Genomic DNA, 22,040 nt, shown 5'->3' on the forward strand with positions numbered 1-22,040 from the left:
ATCTGCTCCATGCTACGCTCTCAGTCTCGGTCCTCTGATGCTGTGACTGGTCTGGTCTGCCCATCCCTTTCTTCGTCCTCTTGCCTGGAAGTGTGCCCACTTCCCCAAAGATCCAGAGCCCATTACAGGCCGTGTTGGATCCCAGCTGCTGTGCTGTGCCATGTGTCCGTCCGTCTGTCCACTCATCTGTCATCGCTGTCATTGTTATGTAGTGCCCCGCCCCCCACAGGCTCCATCATGTTGACTTCCAGCCCAGAACTCCTTCAGTTCTTTATCCACTCATTTCTCGTCCTTGGCGATTTTGAGTTTTGTTTCCTATTTCAAACTTTCCCACTAGACTTTGGGAACGCTAGACCTTTTAGACTCTTATCCTGTCTTCAGGGCTCAGTACTGTGTTGTAGAAGTAGCAAGAACTTAGTACATAAATGCTTTCATTTAAATCACCCAGTTGATAACTACAGGTGACTGACAAATAGCTATGAAAAACTTCAGCTCACTAGAGACTTTTATAGCTGATAGGGCCTATAATTTTACAGACTCCCAGCTAAGATGCATTTTCATCTATAACCATAGCTTCCACCCACACAGAAGTTTCTGTGTTTGGAAGGCCAGCGTCTTTTTAGGAACCCCCTGAAAAGTCACAGGTGGCTCTTCCGTAGAAACAACTGCGATGGTCATCTGGGACTCGATCCCTCACTGTGGGTGGCCCCAGACTCTCTCAGAAGCAATCATCTGCAATAGAGAGGCCCATCCGTTTGGAAGCACAGGGCAAGGGGACACGTGGAGGCAGGCTGCAAGTACAGGAAGCTCACCTGGGTAGTGTATGGGATGGAGACAGACACCACCACCCATTCTGGCTTCAGGTTGTTTTCAGGGGACCCCTCAAGGAAAGCGCCATCGAAAGGAATCTGCTGTTCTCCTTCTGTTACAGAAAAAGGATCTGGATGAAGACACATTTACAAACAGGAGACTACACCATGAGTATCTGGAATGTCTGGTGTGGTGAACTGGTGTGGGCTAGGAGCCGGAGTCTGGGGCACTGAGTTCTAGCCCCAAGCCTGGGCTGCCTGAGGCAAGTCATGCAAACTTAGGGGGGCACGGTTCCAGGCTTCAGAATGACACGGTTAAACCAGATGAGCTGAAAGTCTCATAGCCCACTGCAGGCCACTGGGCTTAAAGATCTTTACCATTATTGCTCAACAACCTGCTACAATGTATAACATTTCACAAATGAGAAAGGGGAGATCCAGGAAAGTTAAACTATTTTTCCAAGGTAGCATAGTGGAGTGTGTGTGTGTGTGTGTGTGTGTGTGTGTGTGTGTGTGCATGTGGGTGTGGTTACACACATCTGTGTGCATATGCTTGCACATGCGTGTAACAGCCTTGTTACATCAACCTTGGATGCCGTCCCCCGGGGTTCTCTCTACCTTGGTTTCTTTTGAGTTAGGTTAGGGTCTGCCACTTGGCCTTGAACATGACAGTTAGGGAGACTGACTGCCCAGGGATCTGCTTGCTGTCCATCTCCAGCTTCTGGGATTATAAGAGCTCCACCATGCTTGGCCTCCCCTGCCCCGGTGGGTTCTGGGGATTAAACTCATGGTGCTTATACAGCAAGCACTTTGCTATGAAGCTTCCTATCCAGTCCCATCTCCTTTTCTTTGGTTAAAATGATAAGCATGTGCCCTTTTTCTTAGATAGTTAAAAATCATTGGAATCACTGCTTTAAATTCAGGGAAGAGAGTTTACATTAGTAGCACTGTGGATAGCAACAACTTGCTTTTATTCCCCTAAATTTAGATTATTTTTCTTTCCCAAAGCTTATATTTGAATAAAAAGGAGTAATGAGTAGTATATAAAAACTGCCTTCTTTTCAAAACCAGGAAAAGAAATGTGTCATAAACCTCAAGGCTGCCGAGAAGCCTCTTAATCTTTTCTCTGTCTTTGCATTTGTTGATTTATTAATTGTGCGTACAAGTGCTACACTGCTTGTGTGGTGGTCAGAGGACAACCTGTAGGACTCTGGTTCTCTCCTTCAACCACGTGGGTCCTGGGGATCAAACTTAGGTTGCAAGGTTTGGCAGCAAGTATTTAATCCACTGAGCTACTTATGACATAAGCCCTGATTCTTTTTTTAAACTTCTTTGATGCTATAATTTTGATTGCTTATAGATCAAATATTTAAGAAAAATATCAGAGACATTAATCCAGTCTGTAGAGAGGAATTGGAAGGGCAGCAAGGAAACCACAGCTTCTGGCTCAGGTTTGAGGAGATGTTTGAGGCTCAGGGGCCAAGTAAGATGTTCTCGAGTTCCTTCCTTCCTTCCCTTCTCCTTTCCTTCCTTCCTTTCTTCCTTCCTTCCTTTCTCTCGCTCTCTCCTCTCTCTCTTTCTTTCTTTTCTTTTCCCCCCCGTTTCTTTTGAGACCTGGTTTCTCTGTAGCTTTGGAGCCTGTCTTGCAACTAGCTCTTGTAGCCCAGGCTGGCCTCGAACTCACAGAGATCCACCTGCCTCTGCCTCCCAAGTGCTGGGATTAAAGGTGTGCGCCACCACCGCCAGGCTTGAGTTCCTATTTCATAATATATGGCAGGATCTCTGCAATACTCGTAAGTATAAAATCAAACACCCAAAGCTTGGCCTCTTACCTGTAGACATCACATTGATGGTAGCGTTTCCTGCTGCTAGAATGGGGTTGAGGTCAGAGAAATTGGGCCGGCTCACCATGTGCCCTCCTAAAGACTAATAAAAAGAGGACATCAGAAAAAGCTTCACTCCGTTATCGGACAAGTAAAGAATCATGTACATAGAGCTACTGCATACATTTAAAATTTTTCCTTTTGCTCTGCAGAAAGATCTGGGGTATTCAGAAGCTGCTAAATCATCCAGACATCATGTGATGCTTATCTCTCACTTCTGACCCACCTGAATGACACAGCCACAAAAGCACCTGTGCAGGTGAGGAGAAAAACGGTCCTAACACACATTTGCGTCTGTTCAGAAGCCTTCCTTGATATACATGCTCATTCATGAGCCAAGTAAGAGAGGTGAATGGAGACCTAGAGAATGATGTCAGCCTCATTCATAAAACCAAGTTAGAGAAGGGAATGGAGACCTAGGGAGTGATGTCAGCCTCATTCTTAAAACTAAGTAAGAGGGGTAAATGGAGACCTAGGGAAAAGGTTAGGGGGAAAGTGATGGTATAACACACACACACACACACACACACACACACACACACAGTCCTATAAGGGAGAGTGGAGAGCCTGCAGCCCCATAAACAGACCCGGAGTATGGTGCATTTACATTTAGGATGGCTTCCAAGCTGCAGAGAAACCCAGTGCTTCTTTGTAGCCTTAACCCTTCATCAGAGTCTGCTTAGGACAGGCTTGGACAGGGGCCTTTAGGGGACTTACGGGAACAAGTTCATTGAGAGGAGCAAGGTCCTTCACAAAATGGACATAAAATACAGATGTAAGAATATGTGGCAGATTTATGAATCAACAGAAGGCCAGAGACAATGATGAGAAATTAACGTCTGCTGGGCCGCCACGTCCTGATGGTTTGCTCATCGTGTGTGCAGTAGGGAGTGGTTTTGAGCCAATTACCCTGAAATCTTAAGTAGTGGAAAATCCCAGTAAGTGAGGCATCTAGACACCTGGGGATCCAAGGACGTATGCACGGGAACACACATCAGGAATGGACATCGGCACAAAGGTGTGAGAGAGAGCAAATCAGAAGAGCATCTGGGAAGGCAGCATCTTGTTAGCTACACCTTCGGAAAGACTAGCTTCATAGATGGCCAGAGCTGGATGGGACCCTGGACACAGTCTCATGTGGTTGGACTTTGTTTGTTTGTTTCACTTTTTTTTAATATTTATTTATTTATTATGTATACAATATTCTGTCTGCGTGTATGCCTGCAGGCCAGAAGAGGGCACCAGACCCCATTACAGATGGTTGTGAGCCACCATGTGGTTGCTGGGAATTGAACTCAGGACCTTTGGAAGAGCAGACAATGCTCTTAACCTCTGAGCCATCTTTCCAGCCCCTCACTTTTGTTTTTTAAGACGGGTTTCTCTGTGTTACTTTGCTTGTCCTGGAACTCACTCTGTAGACCAGGCTGGCCTCAAACTCAGAGATCCACCTGCTTCTGCCTCATGAGTGCTGGAATTAAAGTCGTGTGCCACCGCCGCCTAACTTTAGCTTTCGAACTCAAGTGACTTCGGTTTAAGGACTTCAAGAGGCTTCCCTAGGATAACTGGAACAAGAATTTGTGCCTCTTTTGATGGCATGATTATCATGATTAGTGATCACGTTAGACACATACACACACCTCCCCCAACACATACACTTGTGATATCTGTCATTTGAAACACACACACAAACACACTCACACACACACATACGTGCATACACACAAACACACACACGCGTATACACTGTGGCTTAGCTTATAGAACAATAGATAGCATACAGCCATATTCCTAATCTGGGGCCCTGCAAGCGTCCTCAGATGCTTCAGGAGGGCATGGAAGGTCTTGGTCTTCTCCCTTGGTTGCTCCGAAACCAGGAAATCCAAGGCATCTTTCAACTGTGCCAGGCTCTGTCCAGCCCCTATTGTTGCCCCTGAATGCAAAAGAATAGAACATCAGATTATGGTGAGCGTGCATGCCTGCTTCTAAATAGATCCACTCTTCTTGCATTTAGTTGGGATGGCAACAACTGATGATAATTAGGGATACTTCTAGTGATTTGCTTTATTGTGATGGCCAGCATCCAAGTCTACTTGATCAGATGGAGGAGAACCTACAAAACTGTAAAGCTCACACTACGCGTATCTGAGAGCATTTTGAGAGAAGATTAACTAATGGGAGACTTCCCTCAGGGTGGACAGCACTGTCTTATAATTTGGGGTCTGGGATGGAGAAAGAACACTAAACCATAAAGAAAGAGAACTGAGCATTTGACACTCTCTGCTTCCTCACTGTGGAAGCATTGTAGCCAGCAGCTTCCCCAGCAGGGGCTTGTTCTCATGAGTTTGGAAACATTGTAACCAGCCACTCCCCCAGCAGCGGCTTGTTCTCTTGGGTTTGACACTCTGCTTCCTCACTGTGGAAACATTGTAACCAGCCGCTCCCCCAGCTCTCATGAGTTTGATACTTTGTTTCCTCATGAAACATTGTAGCCAGCTGCTCCCCAGCATTGGCTTGTTCTCATGAGTTTGATACTCTGCTTCCTCAGTGTGGAAACATTGTAGCCAGCTGCCCCAGCGCTTGTTCTCATGAGTTTGATATTCTCTGCTTCCTCACTGGAGTCCCATTGCAACCAGCCACCCCCCCCCACCTGCACTTGTTCTCATGAGTTACTCATCACAGGATTTGCAAATGTGCTAACAGGGCGTGGTTTCAGTAGTGTAGTCTACCAGGTCTAATACAGTCCACAAGAGAGGGACTAAAAAATTCTCAGTATGTGCCCGGCACCAATTAACCTACTGCAAAAAAAAAAAAAAAAGCAATTCTTTTTATCTATGGCATTAAAGTTTTATGGAGAGTCCATGAGGGAAGCAGTTTCCTGCTCCTAGGAGCAATGAATACTAGTTGGAGCAACAAATGTAGCTCTGTGAGCTCTGTTGTCCATCTCTACCCTCGTCAATGACCTTCCCTCACCCGTTGATAGATATATTCTAATAGTTAAGAAAAAATAGTGACAAGCCACCTGACTTAAGACAGACACGTCAGAGGGATAGCAAGAAATTACTCAGTTGGTTTCTCCACCACGCTCGTTTTTTTTTTTTTTTTAACAATTTAAGCTTAGTATTTTTAGCTCTTATCTATTCAATTAAATTGCATGTGTCCTGGTGTATCAGGGAGCCTTGTATGGGCATTCTCAGCAAAAAGAAGATGGACGGGATCTGGACCTGACTTGGGAGGCCGGGGATATCATTAGATCATTTGATTCTGAATCTTCCATAGGGTTCTGGAGATTCCAAGGTATGGGATAGGTCTGTCTCCTAGGGCTGTCCTAACAAGCAAAGAGAGGACATGTGAATGTACCTGGCGACATGTGAAAAGAATGAGCATTTTAAATCTCGTGGTCAAGACTGTGTGTGTGTTCACGTGTGTGTGTTCATGTGTGTGTGTGAACAAGTGCATGGGTACACATGTGTGTGCCATGAGCCTCAAAAGAGAAAATGTCTTAAGGGTTTATTGGACCGATCTTTCTGTACTTGGCTAAACTCTTTGAGCTCTTTGGAACCTTCTTGCTGTCACGGCTTCAATGACAACGTGACTTGGTGACCCAGTGAGTGAGATGTCCTGAGGACACTTATGGTGAACACATAGCACATGCCCAGATGCTCTGGACGAAGAAGTGAAGCCAGGACTTCTGTGAGGTGTTGCTATTGTCACTGGCGTCCCACTGAGCCAAGGCTGATGCCCCATTTGAAAACCAAACCACTTACCATTTTCTGTGTTCTTCACCAAGTACAGTTCTGGAAACCGAAGTGGAGATATAAAAACTGGATGAAATTCACCATTAAATTTAATACTGGGTCCTTAAGGAGAGAAACAGGAAGCAATTAGAAAGTGATCAGTGGGTTACTGGTACAACAGAGTAAAAACTATCATGTATAGAATTTATTTGCAAAAGAAAAAAATTTTAAAGGACACTGAGTCCCATGAGTCGAAATGAGCTGCGCTTATGGAAAGTCTGAGGAGGGGCTTTGGTTACCCAATCTGAACTAAAATGTAGGAATAACACATACCTACTGCAGTATTTCCCATGACAAGTGGGGCTTTCGGGTAGCTAGCCTTGAGTTCCAGAAGGTCCTCCAAGGTCACAGGCAAGAACCAAGTGGTCCTTGGCCCTCGGAAGGTCAGCCTCCGCTTATCTGGGTCTTCAGCCATTCTCTGCAAAGAAGAAAAGCCACTGTGATTTCCAGGGATCCAAAAGGCCCATGGGTCATTCTAACCTTCTTGGGAATTAGGGAAAGGTGGGCTAAAACTACCAAATAGACGAGACCATATCCCGCGAGGCATCTAAGGGCAATGTTTATACTCGTGAAGTAACTGTCTCAAAAGGCGCAGCAGATAGTGCAAGTGCCTTGGTCCATTCCAGTTCTGGCCTGCCAAGGAAGAATTAGGATCTCCACCCGAAACAGCCTCTGAGAAAGAACAGGCTTCTCAGGAGATTTACGGCATGGCTCTGCTAACTTGCCTCACTGCTAAATCTATGTGAGGGGAGGTGGAGAGAAGCTGAGAATATTTCCTCCTTGGTTCTGGGGAAAACTGTAGGTAAATGCATATCCTGGCCCTTGCCTCTGGGGTCTTCAGCAAATCCGCCCTTGGACATGCCCACAGGCCAACTCCGTGTAGACAACATCTTCAGGAAACTCTTCCCAAGTGATGCTAGGTCATTTTAAGCTGACAACTAAAGCCAACTGTTCCATGATCCATAAAAAATAAACAAAAAACCTGACTCACAGCCAAGGTGTCTAAGTTCTCACACTCTGAGGGGCACATGGCATTGGGTTCTGAGAGGTCATGGTAATTCTCTCTCTCCTGTCATGGCTTCTCCAAGATGCAGTAACAGGAGTCCAGACCTACCACAATGTGACTTGTTCTTTTTCCTTTTTGCCATTTCTTTACTAGGTTGGACCAGTGGCTGGCTGATAGAACAGTCAATTCCATTGTCCCAAACATCATTTTATTCTCATTTTCCTGTTTTCCAAATTGGCCTTAAGACAACCATCAGGACCTGAATGACCTTCACTGACTCATCTATGCTCTGACCTCGGGATCTCCAGCTGAAGGGATTCAGCCAACAGGACTCTGAGGTTCTGGCAGCACCCCTCTTTCATGTGCTCTGGTTTGATCACCTACTGAAAGAGCTGAACGAGTCCCTGAAAATGACTCTATTGTGGTGGGCACACACCCATCTCTTAGTAGCTAGAGAGGTTCTATAGTGTGATACAAAGAGGCCCATGCCACGCCGTATTGTGAGACGGGGAAAGCATAGCAACTTACGATCAGCTCGGGAGGAAATATCGGTTCCTGTGAGGGGTCCAAGGGCTGGAACTCGTCTTTGTAGTACAGTTTGGTACACATCTGGACACCATGGAACACAACGTAAGATGGAACGTCAGAGCTACTGAGAGACACACAGCCGTATTTGAGCATGGCACTCCCCCCTGATAACCCGATATGAAGCAGGGTGCTGGAGTCACAGGGCTCCCCCAAGAAGAATTCTCCTGTCGCTCCTGGGTCTGAGGGGAGGTGCCTAAGCCCGTGGATGAGACTGGATTTCTCAGCTGTCAGAGGTGAGCATTGGCCTTCCTCCTGTATTACTGTATTTCTATGAGCACAAAGCTGCCTGATCTGGTTAATATTTGATTATCAACTTAACAGGTGCTAGAATCCTCCAGTGGACGAACCTCCAGCCACGTCTGAGAGGGAGGGTCTGGACTGGGCTAATGTGTGTGATGCCATCCCATGGGCTCAGACTGAATGAAAAGGAGGAAGGGAGCTGGACACCGGCAAGCATCTCTCTCTTGGGATGCAGTGTGGTCAGATGTCCTATGTTTCTGCCTTCCCCTCCACTGCACTCTCAAATATTTCTGCCTTGTAATGATAATGACCGAAAAGAAATGTATCTAGATACATTTGGATTTTTGTGGACATTTTCTGAGTCAATCCCTAAAGGTATAGGGAAAACAGACACTTACTTTTTCCTCTCTACTCACAAAAGACCCCTCGTCTGGATCCATGCAGCATTGTCCAGATCCTTTCATTTGGCAAACAGTCGATCCCTAGGGAGTATTGCAATTTAAGGCAACTTCGCGGTCAGCCCTTTGAACGTGATGCCTGAGACCCCCATATCTGTAACCCCACCTGACTGGTCTGTGGATTCCTCACTTCTGCTTTTGGCCAAGAGGAAGGAGGTCCGGCAGCATTTTTGCTGTCTCATCAGTTAGACTGATTCCCCAGCTTCCAGTTAACATAGGTAGCAAGGCCTGGAAACAGCAGGCACATGCCTGCGGTTCCAGTGCTTGGGAAATAGAGGCTGGAGAACTGGGAGTTCAAGGCCATCCTTAGATATGTAGAAAGTTAGAGGCAAGCCTGGGCTACAGGAAACCTTGTCTCAAGAACAAAAAAAAAATTCAAACAAATCAAAAATACATCAGCAAAAACAAAAAGCAGAGGGGCCAGGATGTATGTAACCCAGTGGGGTAAGCTGGTTGTAAGAGCTTGGTTAGATGCTTTATACTACAAGGAACAGCAACCATGCTCAAACCTCTCTGTGATTTTGGGAGGTTAGGCAGCAGGGTATTTGGCTTCTGGATAATTAGAGAAAAATGAAGAGAGTGTACAACTGTGCTCACAGCGGGGGCCACAAACTGTCACTCTGGGATGGGAGGGGGACACACATGGGACTGGAGCCCATGGGATCAGTCACTGAGGCTTCCCACCGGACATGAGAACATGCAGGCTAGGTCTAGTGTGGTGGTTAGCCCACGCAGATGGCTTTTATCTTTACAGCAACAGTGAAGTCTTGGGGAGGCAAAAGTGGTTCCCGAAAACCATATATTTCAAGATTGTCTGCCCCTGTTGTAACAGTGCACTACACTGATGAACTCAGTGTGGGTACCTGCACAGAACGGAGTCCACCAGCACAGCACTCTGGATGAGGTGGGGACTCATGATACATGATCCCTTCCTGAGGAACCACAAGCTATTATGTCTGCTGGGATAAGGGAACCAGGCTCCTCAGCAGCACAGCCACCAGATGGCACCCTTGCTCAAGTAAAAGACCCCTTCATCCAAGGTCTCGTAAGCAACCCTAGTTAAAATGCGGGTCTAGGGTGGGTGACCCAGAAAAAAGACATGAAGGGGGACATGTTGGGAAGATGAAGCTGTTTGGCAGGACTGGGGCAGGGTAAGAGAAGGTAATGGAGGTGATCACGACTAAAGTCCATTACATACAGGTATAAAATTGTGGATGAATAAATACAAATTAAAAAATACAATCAGTAGGCATCTAGCAACCCCAAGTGGTTAGAATGGGCAGTGTGGAGTTCTTCTGGAGAGATTGGATAAAATAGGCTGTTTTATGTAAAAGTCTATTCAACACATTAAGTCAGCAGAATATTAACCTCCAGCATTTTAACTTACCGGTGAAAAGGTTTTCACACTTTCTACAATTGGTCGGTATCCGGTACATCGGCACAGATTACCTGGTAAGCAAGGAACGAGTCAGGTCTTTAGGTCTCAGACAGAAACAGACTGCACATTTATGTTTAGTGTTTTCGGCAAAATGGGCAAATTTATCCTTGCTCTGAAACCCAGCAAGACTCTTCGAATAAACGTTTCCCTTGGAGATGTTCGTGAACAACAGGTCAGGTGATTACAGTGTATTTGGAGACACTAGAGAAACCTTCACATTTCCCCACCGACTCTTCCTGCCTTATTTCATGCCTGTCCCCGAAACAGAATACCCATTGTTGTCATGACTTTCTCACAGCCATGGGAGGAGCAGTTTTCTCTGCCAGCTGGCTCCATCATGATGATCAGCCTCACTACAGACTCTACAATAGAGTCAGGAGATCACGAGCTGGAGCCTCCAAACTGTGAGTCAAGGCCAATCCGTTCTCTTCATAAGTTAATTATCTCACGGAAAGCTGCCTAACACAGGGATTGTTCTTGGGGGTCTCTGGCTCTGTTCTTGGGGGAATCCTTTAGGCAGGACTATTCCACTAATTGTCTGAATCCAACAATGGGTGTGTTGGGACACTTGTGAGTTCACCTTGGTTTACTTGTTGGGTCATAAATTGGAAAAGCAAGACTGTCTTGGAGTTTCTGGAACCCACCGCGAAAGCACAGTGCATATTCAATATGTAGCTATTTTCCATCAGTCAGCATTTCCAAAACATGGTTAGAAGTAGGAGGAAAGCTGCCACCCTTAAAACAGTGTCTGAATCTAGGTGTGATGGCCCACGCCTTTGATCCCAGAGCTCAGCAGACAGAGGCCAGCCTGGTCTAAAGAGTGAGTTTCAGGACAGCCAGGGACTACATAATGAGATCCTGTCTCAAAAGTTTGAAAATGTTTTATGCAAATTTTTACAAGCAGTTTGAACAGTAACTGTGAAGAGGTCTTAATAACACAGGGAAATTCTTGCAATTTCTTTGACCCTGAGAGCTCTTAGTAACTCCACTGGGTGCTCAGTGCTTCACTGAGCAATGAAAAGATGACTGAGTGCTCACTCCATTCAGGCTTGGTTAAAATTACAACTAAAACCATAGGCCACAGCAGTTAACCAGAAACTGAAATTTTTGAATGAAGAAGCTCTTGAGAGAAAATACTAAGGAACACCTGTGTGCCAATTCCAAAAATATTGAAGTTGAACTTTGAGCTAGTTTTCTTCCGCATCTTCTCCTCATGATGGAGTTTCTGCCGGTGTCATTTGTGAAAAGGGATAAGGAACGGCCTTTCAGATCAATGAGCTGGATCAATACTGTTAATAATACCTGAGATCTCATATCCTGAAACTAGGAAGGTTTGCAATAGAAACTATGTTTGTTAAAGTGTCTTTTTAGATACAAAGTCAGAATTTTTATACTTAGATTTATCACTATATCTTAGGAATTGAATTGCTCGCTGCTTGCTTTTGATAACCCATTGTTTCTGAGCTGCCCCACAACCAGCCCGCACATAAAGATGTAAAGTACCTGAAAAATCTCTTTCCTCTTTTCTTTGTAGGATTGATTTTAGTAAGTAATGTTAGCGAGTTATTTTGACTAGTTAAAACACAAGCAACAAAGCCAGGCAGTGGTGCTGTATGCCTTTAATCCCAGCACTCAGAAGGCAGAGGCAGGTGGATCTCTGTGAGTTCAAGGTCAGCCTGGTCTACAAGAACTAGTTCCAGGATAGGCTCCAAAGCTATAGAGAAACCTTGTCTCACTCCCTCCCCTGAAAAAAAAAATACCATTTAAGCATCAATAAAAGAAAAGGTCTTGTAAGGAAGCCAGTATTGCCTCAGCTACCAGCCTCAGGGCTGCAGAACCAAGACGGTGTCCGTCTGCCTCAGCGTCTTTCCAAGGAGCTGGGCCATCTATCTTTAGTTCCCTAAGCAATGCTTGCCAAACAAAGCCTCACCTCCAAGTGCCTCGGTGATCTGATCAGGCGTCGGTTCTGGGTGGTTCCTGAGCAGCGTGTAGATGGACATCACCATGCCAGGGCTGCAGAACCCACACTGTGTGCCATGACACTTGGCAAGCCGTTCCTGAGAGACAGAGGTACGCCATTAGCGCATTAGACCTTTGGCCTTGCGTGCTAGCCAGCAGCACAGCGTCTAAACTTTCTGAAAACAACTTCAGGAGAAACGTTTGCCTCTGGAGGAAGAAGATCAATTTCTTGAAGTCAGATACATGTATTTCTTGAAGTCAGATACGTGTATTTCTTGAAGTCAGATACGTGTATTTCTTGGTAGATACATGTATTTCTTGAAGTCAGATACGTGTATTTCTTGAAGTCAGATACATGTATTTCTTGGTAGATACATGTATTTCTTGAAGTCAGATACATGTATTTCATGGTAGATACATGTATTTCTTGAAGTCAGATACATGTACTTTTGTTTTTTTAAAAAAAGTCTAGTAATGAAGTGAGTCTCATGTCTGCTTTCTTTTTTTCCCCCAGTAGCTCACTTACTCTATCCTCTATCCTTTGGGTGATTTATTCAATTTTCCTTCATCTTTACCATTAGGCCTGCAATTTACAGAATAAATGACTGTGTAAATCACTGAGCAGGCTCTGGACAGGCGTCTTCATGCTTTTTCTTATTTAGAGACTTTTTGGTATATTAAATGTTCTAATCTATACATTTTAAAAATGGATGTCTCCTTTATATTGTTGGGCTAGTCACACATTTAAATCATGTACATTCAATCTCATGCAGATAAAACACTGGGGGGAAATGCCAATGTATTTGCTCTGTACAAACTCTCTAACTGTATAAAATCAGGGAAGCTGCCAATGGAGGCAGGTCTGTCACTCAGTTTGGCCTGTCTGTCGCTACATGCTCACCTAGCTGTCTCGAGTATGATCCAAGTGCTCTCAAATGAACATTCTGCCCCCCAAACAGCATGGCTCCTATAAAGAAAGTGAATATTCTGTCTGTGGCTGCTCAGAAATGACAGACATTATTTAAGTGCGAGGGGACAACATGGCTGTGTTGGAGTTGTCGCTACACGGCAGTTGTGTCTGCTGTGATAGATAGTCTAGGCTGTAGAACCTGCTGGTGTGTTTAACACGTGGCTCTGCCAGCGAGACAGAGCCTCTTCTTTTCCAATTTTTATTGTACAAACACCTCCACTACCACGGCAAGCACAATTATAAAAGCCAAGGGCGTCTCGTTTAATTCGACTCAAGGATATATCTAAAGACAGCCAGCGGAAACCCTGCAAATTTAACAATCAGCTTTCACAAGCCAGGGCAAGCCCGCTCCGGGGCACCACTGACCAGATGTGACTCATGCCCCATCAAGACCTGGGAGAGTTAAATCTACTAAACATCAAAGGAAGCACTTTTAGAAGAAAAGCGAGGAGAAGCGATTGCAGGGTAAGATCTACAGAACAGAGCCGCTTTAGCTCACAGCTGGAGCGGACAGGTCTCCCTGTGTGCGGGGGAGTGGGGAGATGGGAGGGTGGCAATGACGTCTCTGTGTTCCTGCTACAACCTTTCAAGGAAGGAGCCTTCTCGTTCTACATTCTGCCTTTAAAACTCAGCCAGCAGGAGTTTCTGCTCAGTCACAAGGAAACAATGTTGCCCCGTCTTTGGACAGCCTTCCCAACTTGAGCAACGACCCTGCTGATTTTAACTGTAGCAGGTTTGGGTGACGTTCTTGGAAAAAAAAAAAAAACTCACACACAGCTGAATTCTCATCAGCATCCCACCCTTTGCAACAGTGAGGAATGAAGAAGTCTGTTTTCTATAAACTTTAGTCTTCTGCCTCATTTTCTTCTTGAGTAAGACTGCCCTGGACTTTTAGTCACTGGTAAGTACAAAGCTGAGAAGGTCTCTTAAATAGTAAAAACATAAAGGATTTCGAGCTTGGAGAGCTTGGAGAACACACCAGACTGTGGGCCATGCCTGTACCATCTTGAAGAGCTCAGGAGAACCCACCAGACTGTGGGCCATACTTGTACCAGCGTCTGGTCCCCATGAAACTGTGATCTTACCTGCACAGGGTGAATCCTCTTTCTGATGCTTCCCACGCCTTCCACTGTGGTAATGGCTGCCCCGTGGAGAGAACAGATGGGCACCAGGCATGCTGTCACTGGGTAGTGGCTGGGATGGGCTTATGTAAAGAGAATACACTGAAATCGTGGGGCGTGGGTGACAATACAGTTATTTCAGTCCAGGAGAACGGCAAGGCTGTATTTCCCCATCCATAGAGAAGATGCCCTAGACAACCATAGACTTCTGGCCATGCCTAAAAAGAACTTACATATCCCATGTGGAGGAAGTAAAAGAGGGGATGCTTTCATGTTGGACTACCAAGTGACCTTCCTTCATCTTTTCTTATTTTATTTTCTTTCTCCTTTTAAGACAAGTAAGGAAGTTTTCTTCTTTGGATCGTAAATATCTCTGAAGGCCTCAGCCTGATGCAAAGAACCACAGGTAAGTAAGGGATGCCGAGAGGGGGAGAAAGAATCTTCCCCAGGGAAGACCACTCCTCTCTGGTTATCCAATCCCAAACGGTCAGCCATGAAAACACATGTATACAAGTTACATTGCAGGCTGAGAAGGTCATATTTGGGAATTCGTATGTGTATATAATTCCTTCCTGCATCTCTTCCTTTTTGGTTTAGCATGTGAGTGAGTGAGTGTGTGTGTGTGTGTGTGTGAGAGAGAGAGAGAGAGAGAGAGAGAGAGAGAGAGAGAGAGAGAAAGCATAAGTGTGTGTGTGTCAGTATGTGTGTCAGGACGTGTGTTGTTTGTGTGTGCAGAGGTACGTGTGAGTGAGTGGATGCGTGTGTGTTTGGATATGCGTGAGTGTGTATGTGGTCATGTTTGTGAATGCGCGTGTGTGGGCGTACACGTGTGCACATGTGTATGTGTGTCAGGACGTGTGTTGTTTGTGTGTGCAGAGGTATGTGTGGGTGGATGGATGCATGTGTGCATGTGGATGCATGTGAGTGAGTATGCGGTCATGTTTGTGAGTGTGTGTGTGTACACGTACGCACACATCTTTCTTTGCCCATCTCCCGTTCTGTTTTCTGACAGTGTCCCACCCTCTCTGCTCTCCTGAAATCTGTGCTACCTTTCAGAGGGTCTGGCTGAGAACCTGCATCTACCACAAAGACATTCATAAAACTTAATTTTTTTGCTGCTCTTTCTCAGTTTTAAACATGGGCGACAGTCACACTCATTTGACATTGTTTGAAGAACTAAATTTGATGACATATTTAATATGGAAGCATTTCTTCTTCTTTTTGTTGTTGTTGTTGTTGTTGTTTTGTTTTTTTGAGACAAGGTTTCTCTGTAGCTTTGGAGCCTGTCCTGGAACTAGCTCTTATAGACCAGGCTGGCTTTGAACTCACAGAGATCTGCCTGCCTCTGCCTCCCAAGTGCTGGGATTAAAGGCATGCGCCACCACCGCCCGGCTAATATATAAGCATTTTGAACAGTGTATGACATTCAGTACGCACTCAGTTATTTTTGCCAGCATTTTTCTATTACTGTTAGTACACCCCATAAGTTATAACTCTGGAGTTCTAGCCTTCTCGGAATGGTAAAGCTCTGTATAGAAACACCTGTCAGACAATCCCCTAGAGACAGCGCATAAGGACCCTGGATGTGTCCTCAACTAATCTGCCACTTCCTGCCTCCTCAGCTTCTCCTCTTCCAAGTTCTATGGTTCGTGAAAGACACCGCCCACCCATCACCCAAGGCGAAACCTTGGCAGTTACACTAGACGACTCCACTGTCACCTCCACCACAGAGAGCAGATTTGTATTTTCAGGTCAAGATGACACAGCTAGGTTTGAGTAATCACTCTCTCCTCCTGGGAAAACGACTCTTGTCAGGGTGTGCTAGGGCCTAAATCTCACCGAGACTGTGACTCCACCCTAGCTGTTCCTGCGGACACTTCTCTGACCTCCTGTTCAGAGAACAGGAACCATTTTACAGCAACAGAGAACAGAGCCCCGAGAGCTCAGAACATAGGACAAGTAAGTCCTGCTGGGCAGAACGTGTGTGGAAGAGAGATGGAGGCAGGGTAAGACTTGGAGACAGGAGAGAAGGGTGCATAGTTACAGGGAAAGTGAGGCCTTCACGGGGAAGTCTCCTTGTCCCTCCCAGATATGCCCAGAGCGTAGCCAGGCCCGAGAAAAGGATACTGAATCTTCTTGCTCTTGGGATCATATCTTGACACCATCACCGTGCAGGCGCCACAGCCTCCTCCCCCACAGCCATATTTAGTGCCTGTGAGACGGACTGGAAGGAGGAGAGTCAAGGAAAAGGGACCTGAGGAGCTTCAGCTGTTCTGTATCTCTCCCTTGGATGCCGATAACAAGCGCAGTGCTCAGGAATTGTGTACTGCGCTGGTCGTGCGGCTTCTTGCTGAAAGAGTTGGCTCAAGTTGCTACCCACCTCCCAGCTCACTGATGAAAGCTGAGGAGGGGCTAACCAGCTTTTTGAAAACTGGGTCCCATGGGCATTTCCGAACATAAGAATTTCCAACTCATGCCGGGCGATGGTGGCGCACGCCTTTAATCCCAGCACTCGGGAGGCAGAGGCAGGAGGATCTCTGTGAGTTTGAGACCAGACTGGTCTACAGAGCTAGTTCCAGGACAGGCTCCAAAGCCACAGAGAAACCCTGTCTCGAAAAAAAAAAAAAAAAAAAAAAAAAAAGAATTTGGAAAGGTGATGAGCTAGTAGTTGGGGGTCTAGCTCGTTGGTAGAGTGCGTGATTCCTGAAGCCATGGGTTTTATCCTCAGCACCCACAACAACACTAAGCAATAAAAAAAGAACTAGCAGATGCTGGATATTGCAATTTTTAGTTACTATTACTAGGGTTTGGGAGGGCTGAGGCAGGGGGATTGCTGCGAGTTTGATGACAGCCTGGGTAACAGGGAAACTCAGGGTAGCCTGGAATAATACACAGAGAGACTCTGTTTCTTAAGAGCAAAACCAAGAAAGGAGATGCCGTGCCATTCCCAGTGGGTGTAGGGCAGTGCCTTGCGGTCAGTGCGCATGTATGTCTGCCGTGAACCATGTGTGCATTCTGCCTAAGTAAGACACACAAACCACACGAGCCTGATGCCAGCTCAGTGTTTGCACCCAAATGCAATGTGGAAAAGCTCATGGCTTCTGCAGAACTCAGAACTGTGGGCCACGGGAGATGAATCCATATAGCGCCCAGTCTTTGGTTGCCACAGAAGGTGGTTTGTGTAATATTCAGAGACCTCCTCCTGGGAGGCTCAGTTTTCTCTGGTACAGCAGGATTTCCTTTCGCTTTCTTATGGAATTAGAAAACATTAATTTACGGGCTGAGGATACAGAACAACAGAGGACTGTGTTTTGCTCATGTGTGTGCAACCCTGGGTTCAATGCGCAGGTTAGTAAATAAAATAACAACCGTGACTCTGGAGCCAGTCCCAATCTCCAAGTCAGATGCTTGCATATTTTCTCAAAGAGAGAACAAAAGATGTATGCAAATCCTGTTTTTTTTTTTCTTTTCTTTTTAAGGTGCGCCCAGGAACCTAGCAGAATTGGCTCGGGACCTTTTTCTGGGTGCAGTTTAAAAGGATCATGGGTGGAGCTGGTAATTGGCTTGGGCTGTGGTTGAGTCATTGTCTTCCCTTGATTGCTGCCCTTGGTGAAGAGCTGCAGTTAGGATACTTCCGGAATGCCTATCCGAGAAGTTCTTTGCATCCTCCCCAAGAAGGTGTTGCATACCTGACTCTGCTCTTTAATTCAGAGCGGGTTAAGGCAGCTCAGGAATGAGAGAGAGGGCTGGAGGCAGTGTGGGTCGGACCTTACAGCGCTCCTGTGACTAGGGCACAGAAGACAGGGAGTGGTTTGTTACTGCTTTGGGAGTCTGGAAAGTTTCAGGTCAAGAAGTCCAAGTGCTCTCTGGCTCAAAGGTGGAATTGAGCCTTCACTTGGTCAGCATGTGACATCATGTGACATCACACGACAGCCCGTGACATCACATGACAACACGTGACAACATATGACTTCCTCTAAGCCCTTTGCTGTCTGGACATCCACCAGTTGGTTCCAAAACTCTCTTTCTGCCCCCCACAGAAAGCCCTGATTAGTTCCTTCTGCGTTCTATTGGCTCATTTTGGAGCTCCTCATTAGACCACGTGGCCAGATAAATACAGGACTATCGGTTAAATCTGAGCTTCAAATAAACAACCAATAACGGTGTAGGATGGGTGTGTCCTACGCAATCTCAGCTTGAAGTAGCTGTGCTTTGTTTTCATAAGTGCCACATACAGAAACACGACTTGGAGTGAGCAGAAGCCACACGTTGTAAATTTGCATTTTGGTCCTCCACGGGGGAGAGATTTCTCACTGCCTCCAAGATGGACAGACAGCCCTGCAGCATCCTTAGAAGCTGTCTTAGACTAAACGGACAGATAACACGTACAGGGAACATGCCACCAGAGTGAGACCCTGTCCCTTTCTTCAAAGTTCTCGTTGCTCATCTCTTCCTTTTCTGTCACATGTATCATCCTCACGTTCAGCTTTCAACAGAGCCAACAAAAACTGTGTTTATTTCTCTAAAACAAGATATTCCTTCTGGTCCCGTGCCTCTGATCAGAACACCCTTGGCTCCAGCACTTCAGCTTTGGCTGAAAAGTTGTGTGCTCAACCCTAATCTCGTCTCATCCTCTCTCTCCATGCCTGGCTGGGCATCCTTTCTGATGCTTCACAACATGGCTCCAATCCCTTCCCCCTTGTGCCTGGTACGGCTGTCTCCTTCGCTATGATGGGCCAACGGCAGTGCCTGCGTAGCTTCTGAATACTTAGTGCTCCATAAAATTTGTCCTTTGGGTAAACACAAACTGTTGTTTTTATTTGTTTGCTTTTAAGATAGGTCCTTGGGGTCCAGGCTGGCCTCAAATTCACTCTGTAGTTTAGGATAACCCTGAATTCTGATCCTCTTGACTCTATCTTTCCAGGGCTGGGAATAAGGTGTCCACCGTCACACTTGGCTCGTGTGACGTCAAGAGCAGAAGCCAGAGCTTCATGAACGCTAGGCAAGTGCTCCACCAACAAAGGTTTTCCCCAGCCTCTTGGATGAAGAAGAACTATTTTGAAAATCGCAGAGCTGGATGTTGGGGACGAGAAGGACAAAAATGCTTCGGAGATATCCATGTCCACAGATTAACGCCAGAGCTAAGATCTCACAGAGATAAACTCCCTCTGACGATCATCACCCTCTTACCCAGCAGATCTGGGCAGGCTAGCAGGGGATGGGTATGGTGACTCAGTGGGGGAACAAAGGCCATCATAACTCCCGATTTTGCATAGAGGGGGTGGAACAGTAGAAGGGCCTAAGACAGCAGTAAATTGGGGTTTTGTGGGGCCTGACATTTCTGTAATATGAAAGGTGTGATATGAGAAAAGATTAACAAATTATGACCGTTAAACATAGAACTGGGACTTAGGGAGGGTCTACAGGAGTGCTTTAAATTGGCACTGTTGCTGGCAGAGCCAAGCTTTCGTCAGAAGTAACCACTAGGGGACAGGTAAGAGTAGCACCTCCACCCTTGGCTCTAATCAGAAGTCGGGGCCTGGAACTCTGGAGAGCCCCATTTATCCAGAACAGCAGATTCGGGTTGTCACCCTCGAGCAGTGTGCATAAGGGGTGTTGGCAATCTGGGGGGGGGTCAGGAGTTTCACCTAGTGTTGGCTCTGGCCGTGGTTACCTGGAAATCTGCATCTGAATCAGGTTATTCTTGATATTGCTTTCTTTTGGGAAACCTAGAGAAGGCATGGCAAAGTGTATGAGGGCCTTAAAGATGGTTTAAAGGGAGGCGGTGATGGGCTTTGCCGACCAGGGGTGAGGTTTTGAAGGGGGGCAGAGGGGAGTTAGTGGGATGGGGAGGAGGATTCCGGCTGTCCATGGCGCTCATGGGGAGGGGACTGCAAAATGATGACCCAGGTAGTCAGATTGTAAGGCTTGAGCGGACAGATGGAGTCTGGAGAGAGAAGATCAGGCACCAGGGACAGGGTAGTTCTAGAACACCCTTGTCAAGACAGGCCTAAGGGAGCAAGCGAAGGGAGATGGGGAGACAGAAGGAGAAGGGATGGTGTTATCATATTCACCTCTGACTTCCTAGTGCCTGGCAACAGAGCTTGGCTTACGTGTGCCCACATGGAGGCCAGAAGCCAATCTCAGTGTCTTTCCACAGGCCCAGTCAGAATTTGTGTGTGTGTGTGTGTGTGTGTGTGTGTGTGTGTGTGTGTGTGAAAGGAACAGTCTCTCACTGGTCTGAATTTGAACAAGTATACTAAGCCGACTAACCAGTGAGTTCCAGCAATCTACTTGTCTCTCCCTCTCCTGTGTACCCATGCCTGGTGTTTAAAATTTAAAATGATTTTTTGTTTGTTTTTTCAAGACAGGTTTTTTTTTTTTTTCTGTAGCTTTGGAGCCTGTCCTGGAACTAGCTCTTGTAGACCAGGCTGGCCTCAAACTCACAGAGGTCTGCCTGCCTCTGCCTCCCGCGTGCTGAGATTAAAGGCGTGTGCCACCACTGCCTGGCTTAAATGCTTTTATAAATGTTGAACTCACGTCCTTGTGCTTGTAAGACAGATACATTACTGACTGAGCTGTCTCCCTCACCCTAGTGAGTACATGTGTTTAACTTAAAAAATTATTGCCGTCTCTGGGGAAGGATAGGCGACAACCACGTATTTTCATGACCTAGCTCTTCTCAATTGATGATATCCACATGGGGATAGTAGGCTATGCTATGACACTAAGGCCAGAGCTTAGGCTGGAGAGATGGCTCGCTGGGTAAGGAGCCTGCTGCTGAGCCTGAATCTGATATTGATGCCTGAACTCGTGTGGTAGAAGAGAGAACTCACATCCTTAGAGTTGTCCCCAGTCTACACTCATGTTCTGTGGCTCTCTCTCCAAATGTGAAAAGAGACAAAACTCAGGAACCTAACAGCAGAACTGGAGGACAGAACTTATGCAAAATCTCCTTGCTATTTATGTGTTTACATGACTGTGTGTGTCTACCTGTTACACATGTGTTTACATGCCTGTGTGTCCACCTGTTACATATATGTTTATGTACCTGTACGTGTCCACCTGCTTTGTTACACACACATTTACACACCTATGTGTGCAGTTCTATGCTCAAACACAAGAAACTCTTCTCAGAGAACTGTTTACCAATGTCTGATGAACACTTCACAGGAGAGGGAAATCCAACCCCAAAGGAAAAAGGATTGAAAGGTCAGAGGTGGAGATCTGAAAGAATGTCAGAATTCGGAAACATATTTATCAAAGTTTGTTTTCTCTGCCAAGAATTACGCAAGGGTGTGGGAGGAGTCCCTTAAAAAGTCTTGTGGGGACACCATCATCGGGGACACACCCTGAATGTTTGGCAGGACACAAGTTTGCCTAGAGATGTTTAATCCCTGGGGTGACCGTGGGCCTCAGAAGTCACGAGGTTGTTTGCAGAGTAGGCACTCACGGTCCCCGGGAGGGCGGAAATGCAATAAACAATCTATAAGTCTATTATATGAATCCATACAGCCATCCTTGGAGCTCCAACTAGAAGCCACAAACGGAGCGCAAGTCATTTACCTAGAATGGCTGCAGGTGGCTTTTCTCATCATTATGTTTTAAAAGATTTATTCTTATTATTTTTATTTATGCGAATGTGTGCTGTGTTTTCGTGTGCGCATGAGCACACCTGTTGAGAATAAGAGTCGGCTCCCTCTGGTGCTGGGAGTGTGAACTGCAAGGTGGTTGTGGGCAGTGTGATGTGGGTGTTGGGACTTGGGGAGGACCA

The 22,040-nt window shown here is 46.1% G+C and overlaps 1 protein-coding gene across 1 annotated transcript in view; it reads right to left on the minus strand.

Annotated features, from left to right (window-relative positions):
- Positions 1–22,040, minus strand: part of LOC126511892 (aldehyde oxidase 4) — a 50,861-nt gene that overhangs the window by 25,050 nt on the left and 3,771 nt on the right. Inside the window, exons 3-13 of the mRNA XM_050159398.1 lie at positions 16,394–16,490; positions 14,231–14,339; positions 12,147–12,273; positions 10,166–10,227; positions 8,719–8,802; positions 8,021–8,101; positions 6,760–6,904; positions 6,457–6,549; positions 4,471–4,622; positions 2,642–2,735; positions 813–922 (exon numbers count right to left, since the gene is read on the minus strand). Of these exons, the coding sequence (XP_050015355.1) occupies positions 813–922; positions 2,642–2,735; positions 4,471–4,622; positions 6,457–6,549; positions 6,760–6,904; positions 8,021–8,101; positions 8,719–8,802; positions 10,166–10,227; positions 12,147–12,273; positions 14,231–14,339; positions 16,394–16,490 (1,154 nt within the window). The remainder of the gene's footprint in view (positions 1–812; positions 923–2,641; positions 2,736–4,470; positions 4,623–6,456; positions 6,550–6,759; positions 6,905–8,020; positions 8,102–8,718; positions 8,803–10,165; positions 10,228–12,146; positions 12,274–14,230; positions 14,340–16,393; positions 16,491–22,040) is intronic.

This window comes from Alexandromys fortis, unplaced genomic scaffold, assembly GCF_014885135.2.
Source record: "Alexandromys fortis isolate MF-2015 unplaced genomic scaffold, M_Fortis_MF-2015_v1.1 scaffold_65, whole genome shotgun sequence".
Lineage (NCBI taxonomy): Eukaryota > Metazoa > Chordata > Mammalia > Rodentia > Cricetidae > Alexandromys > Alexandromys fortis.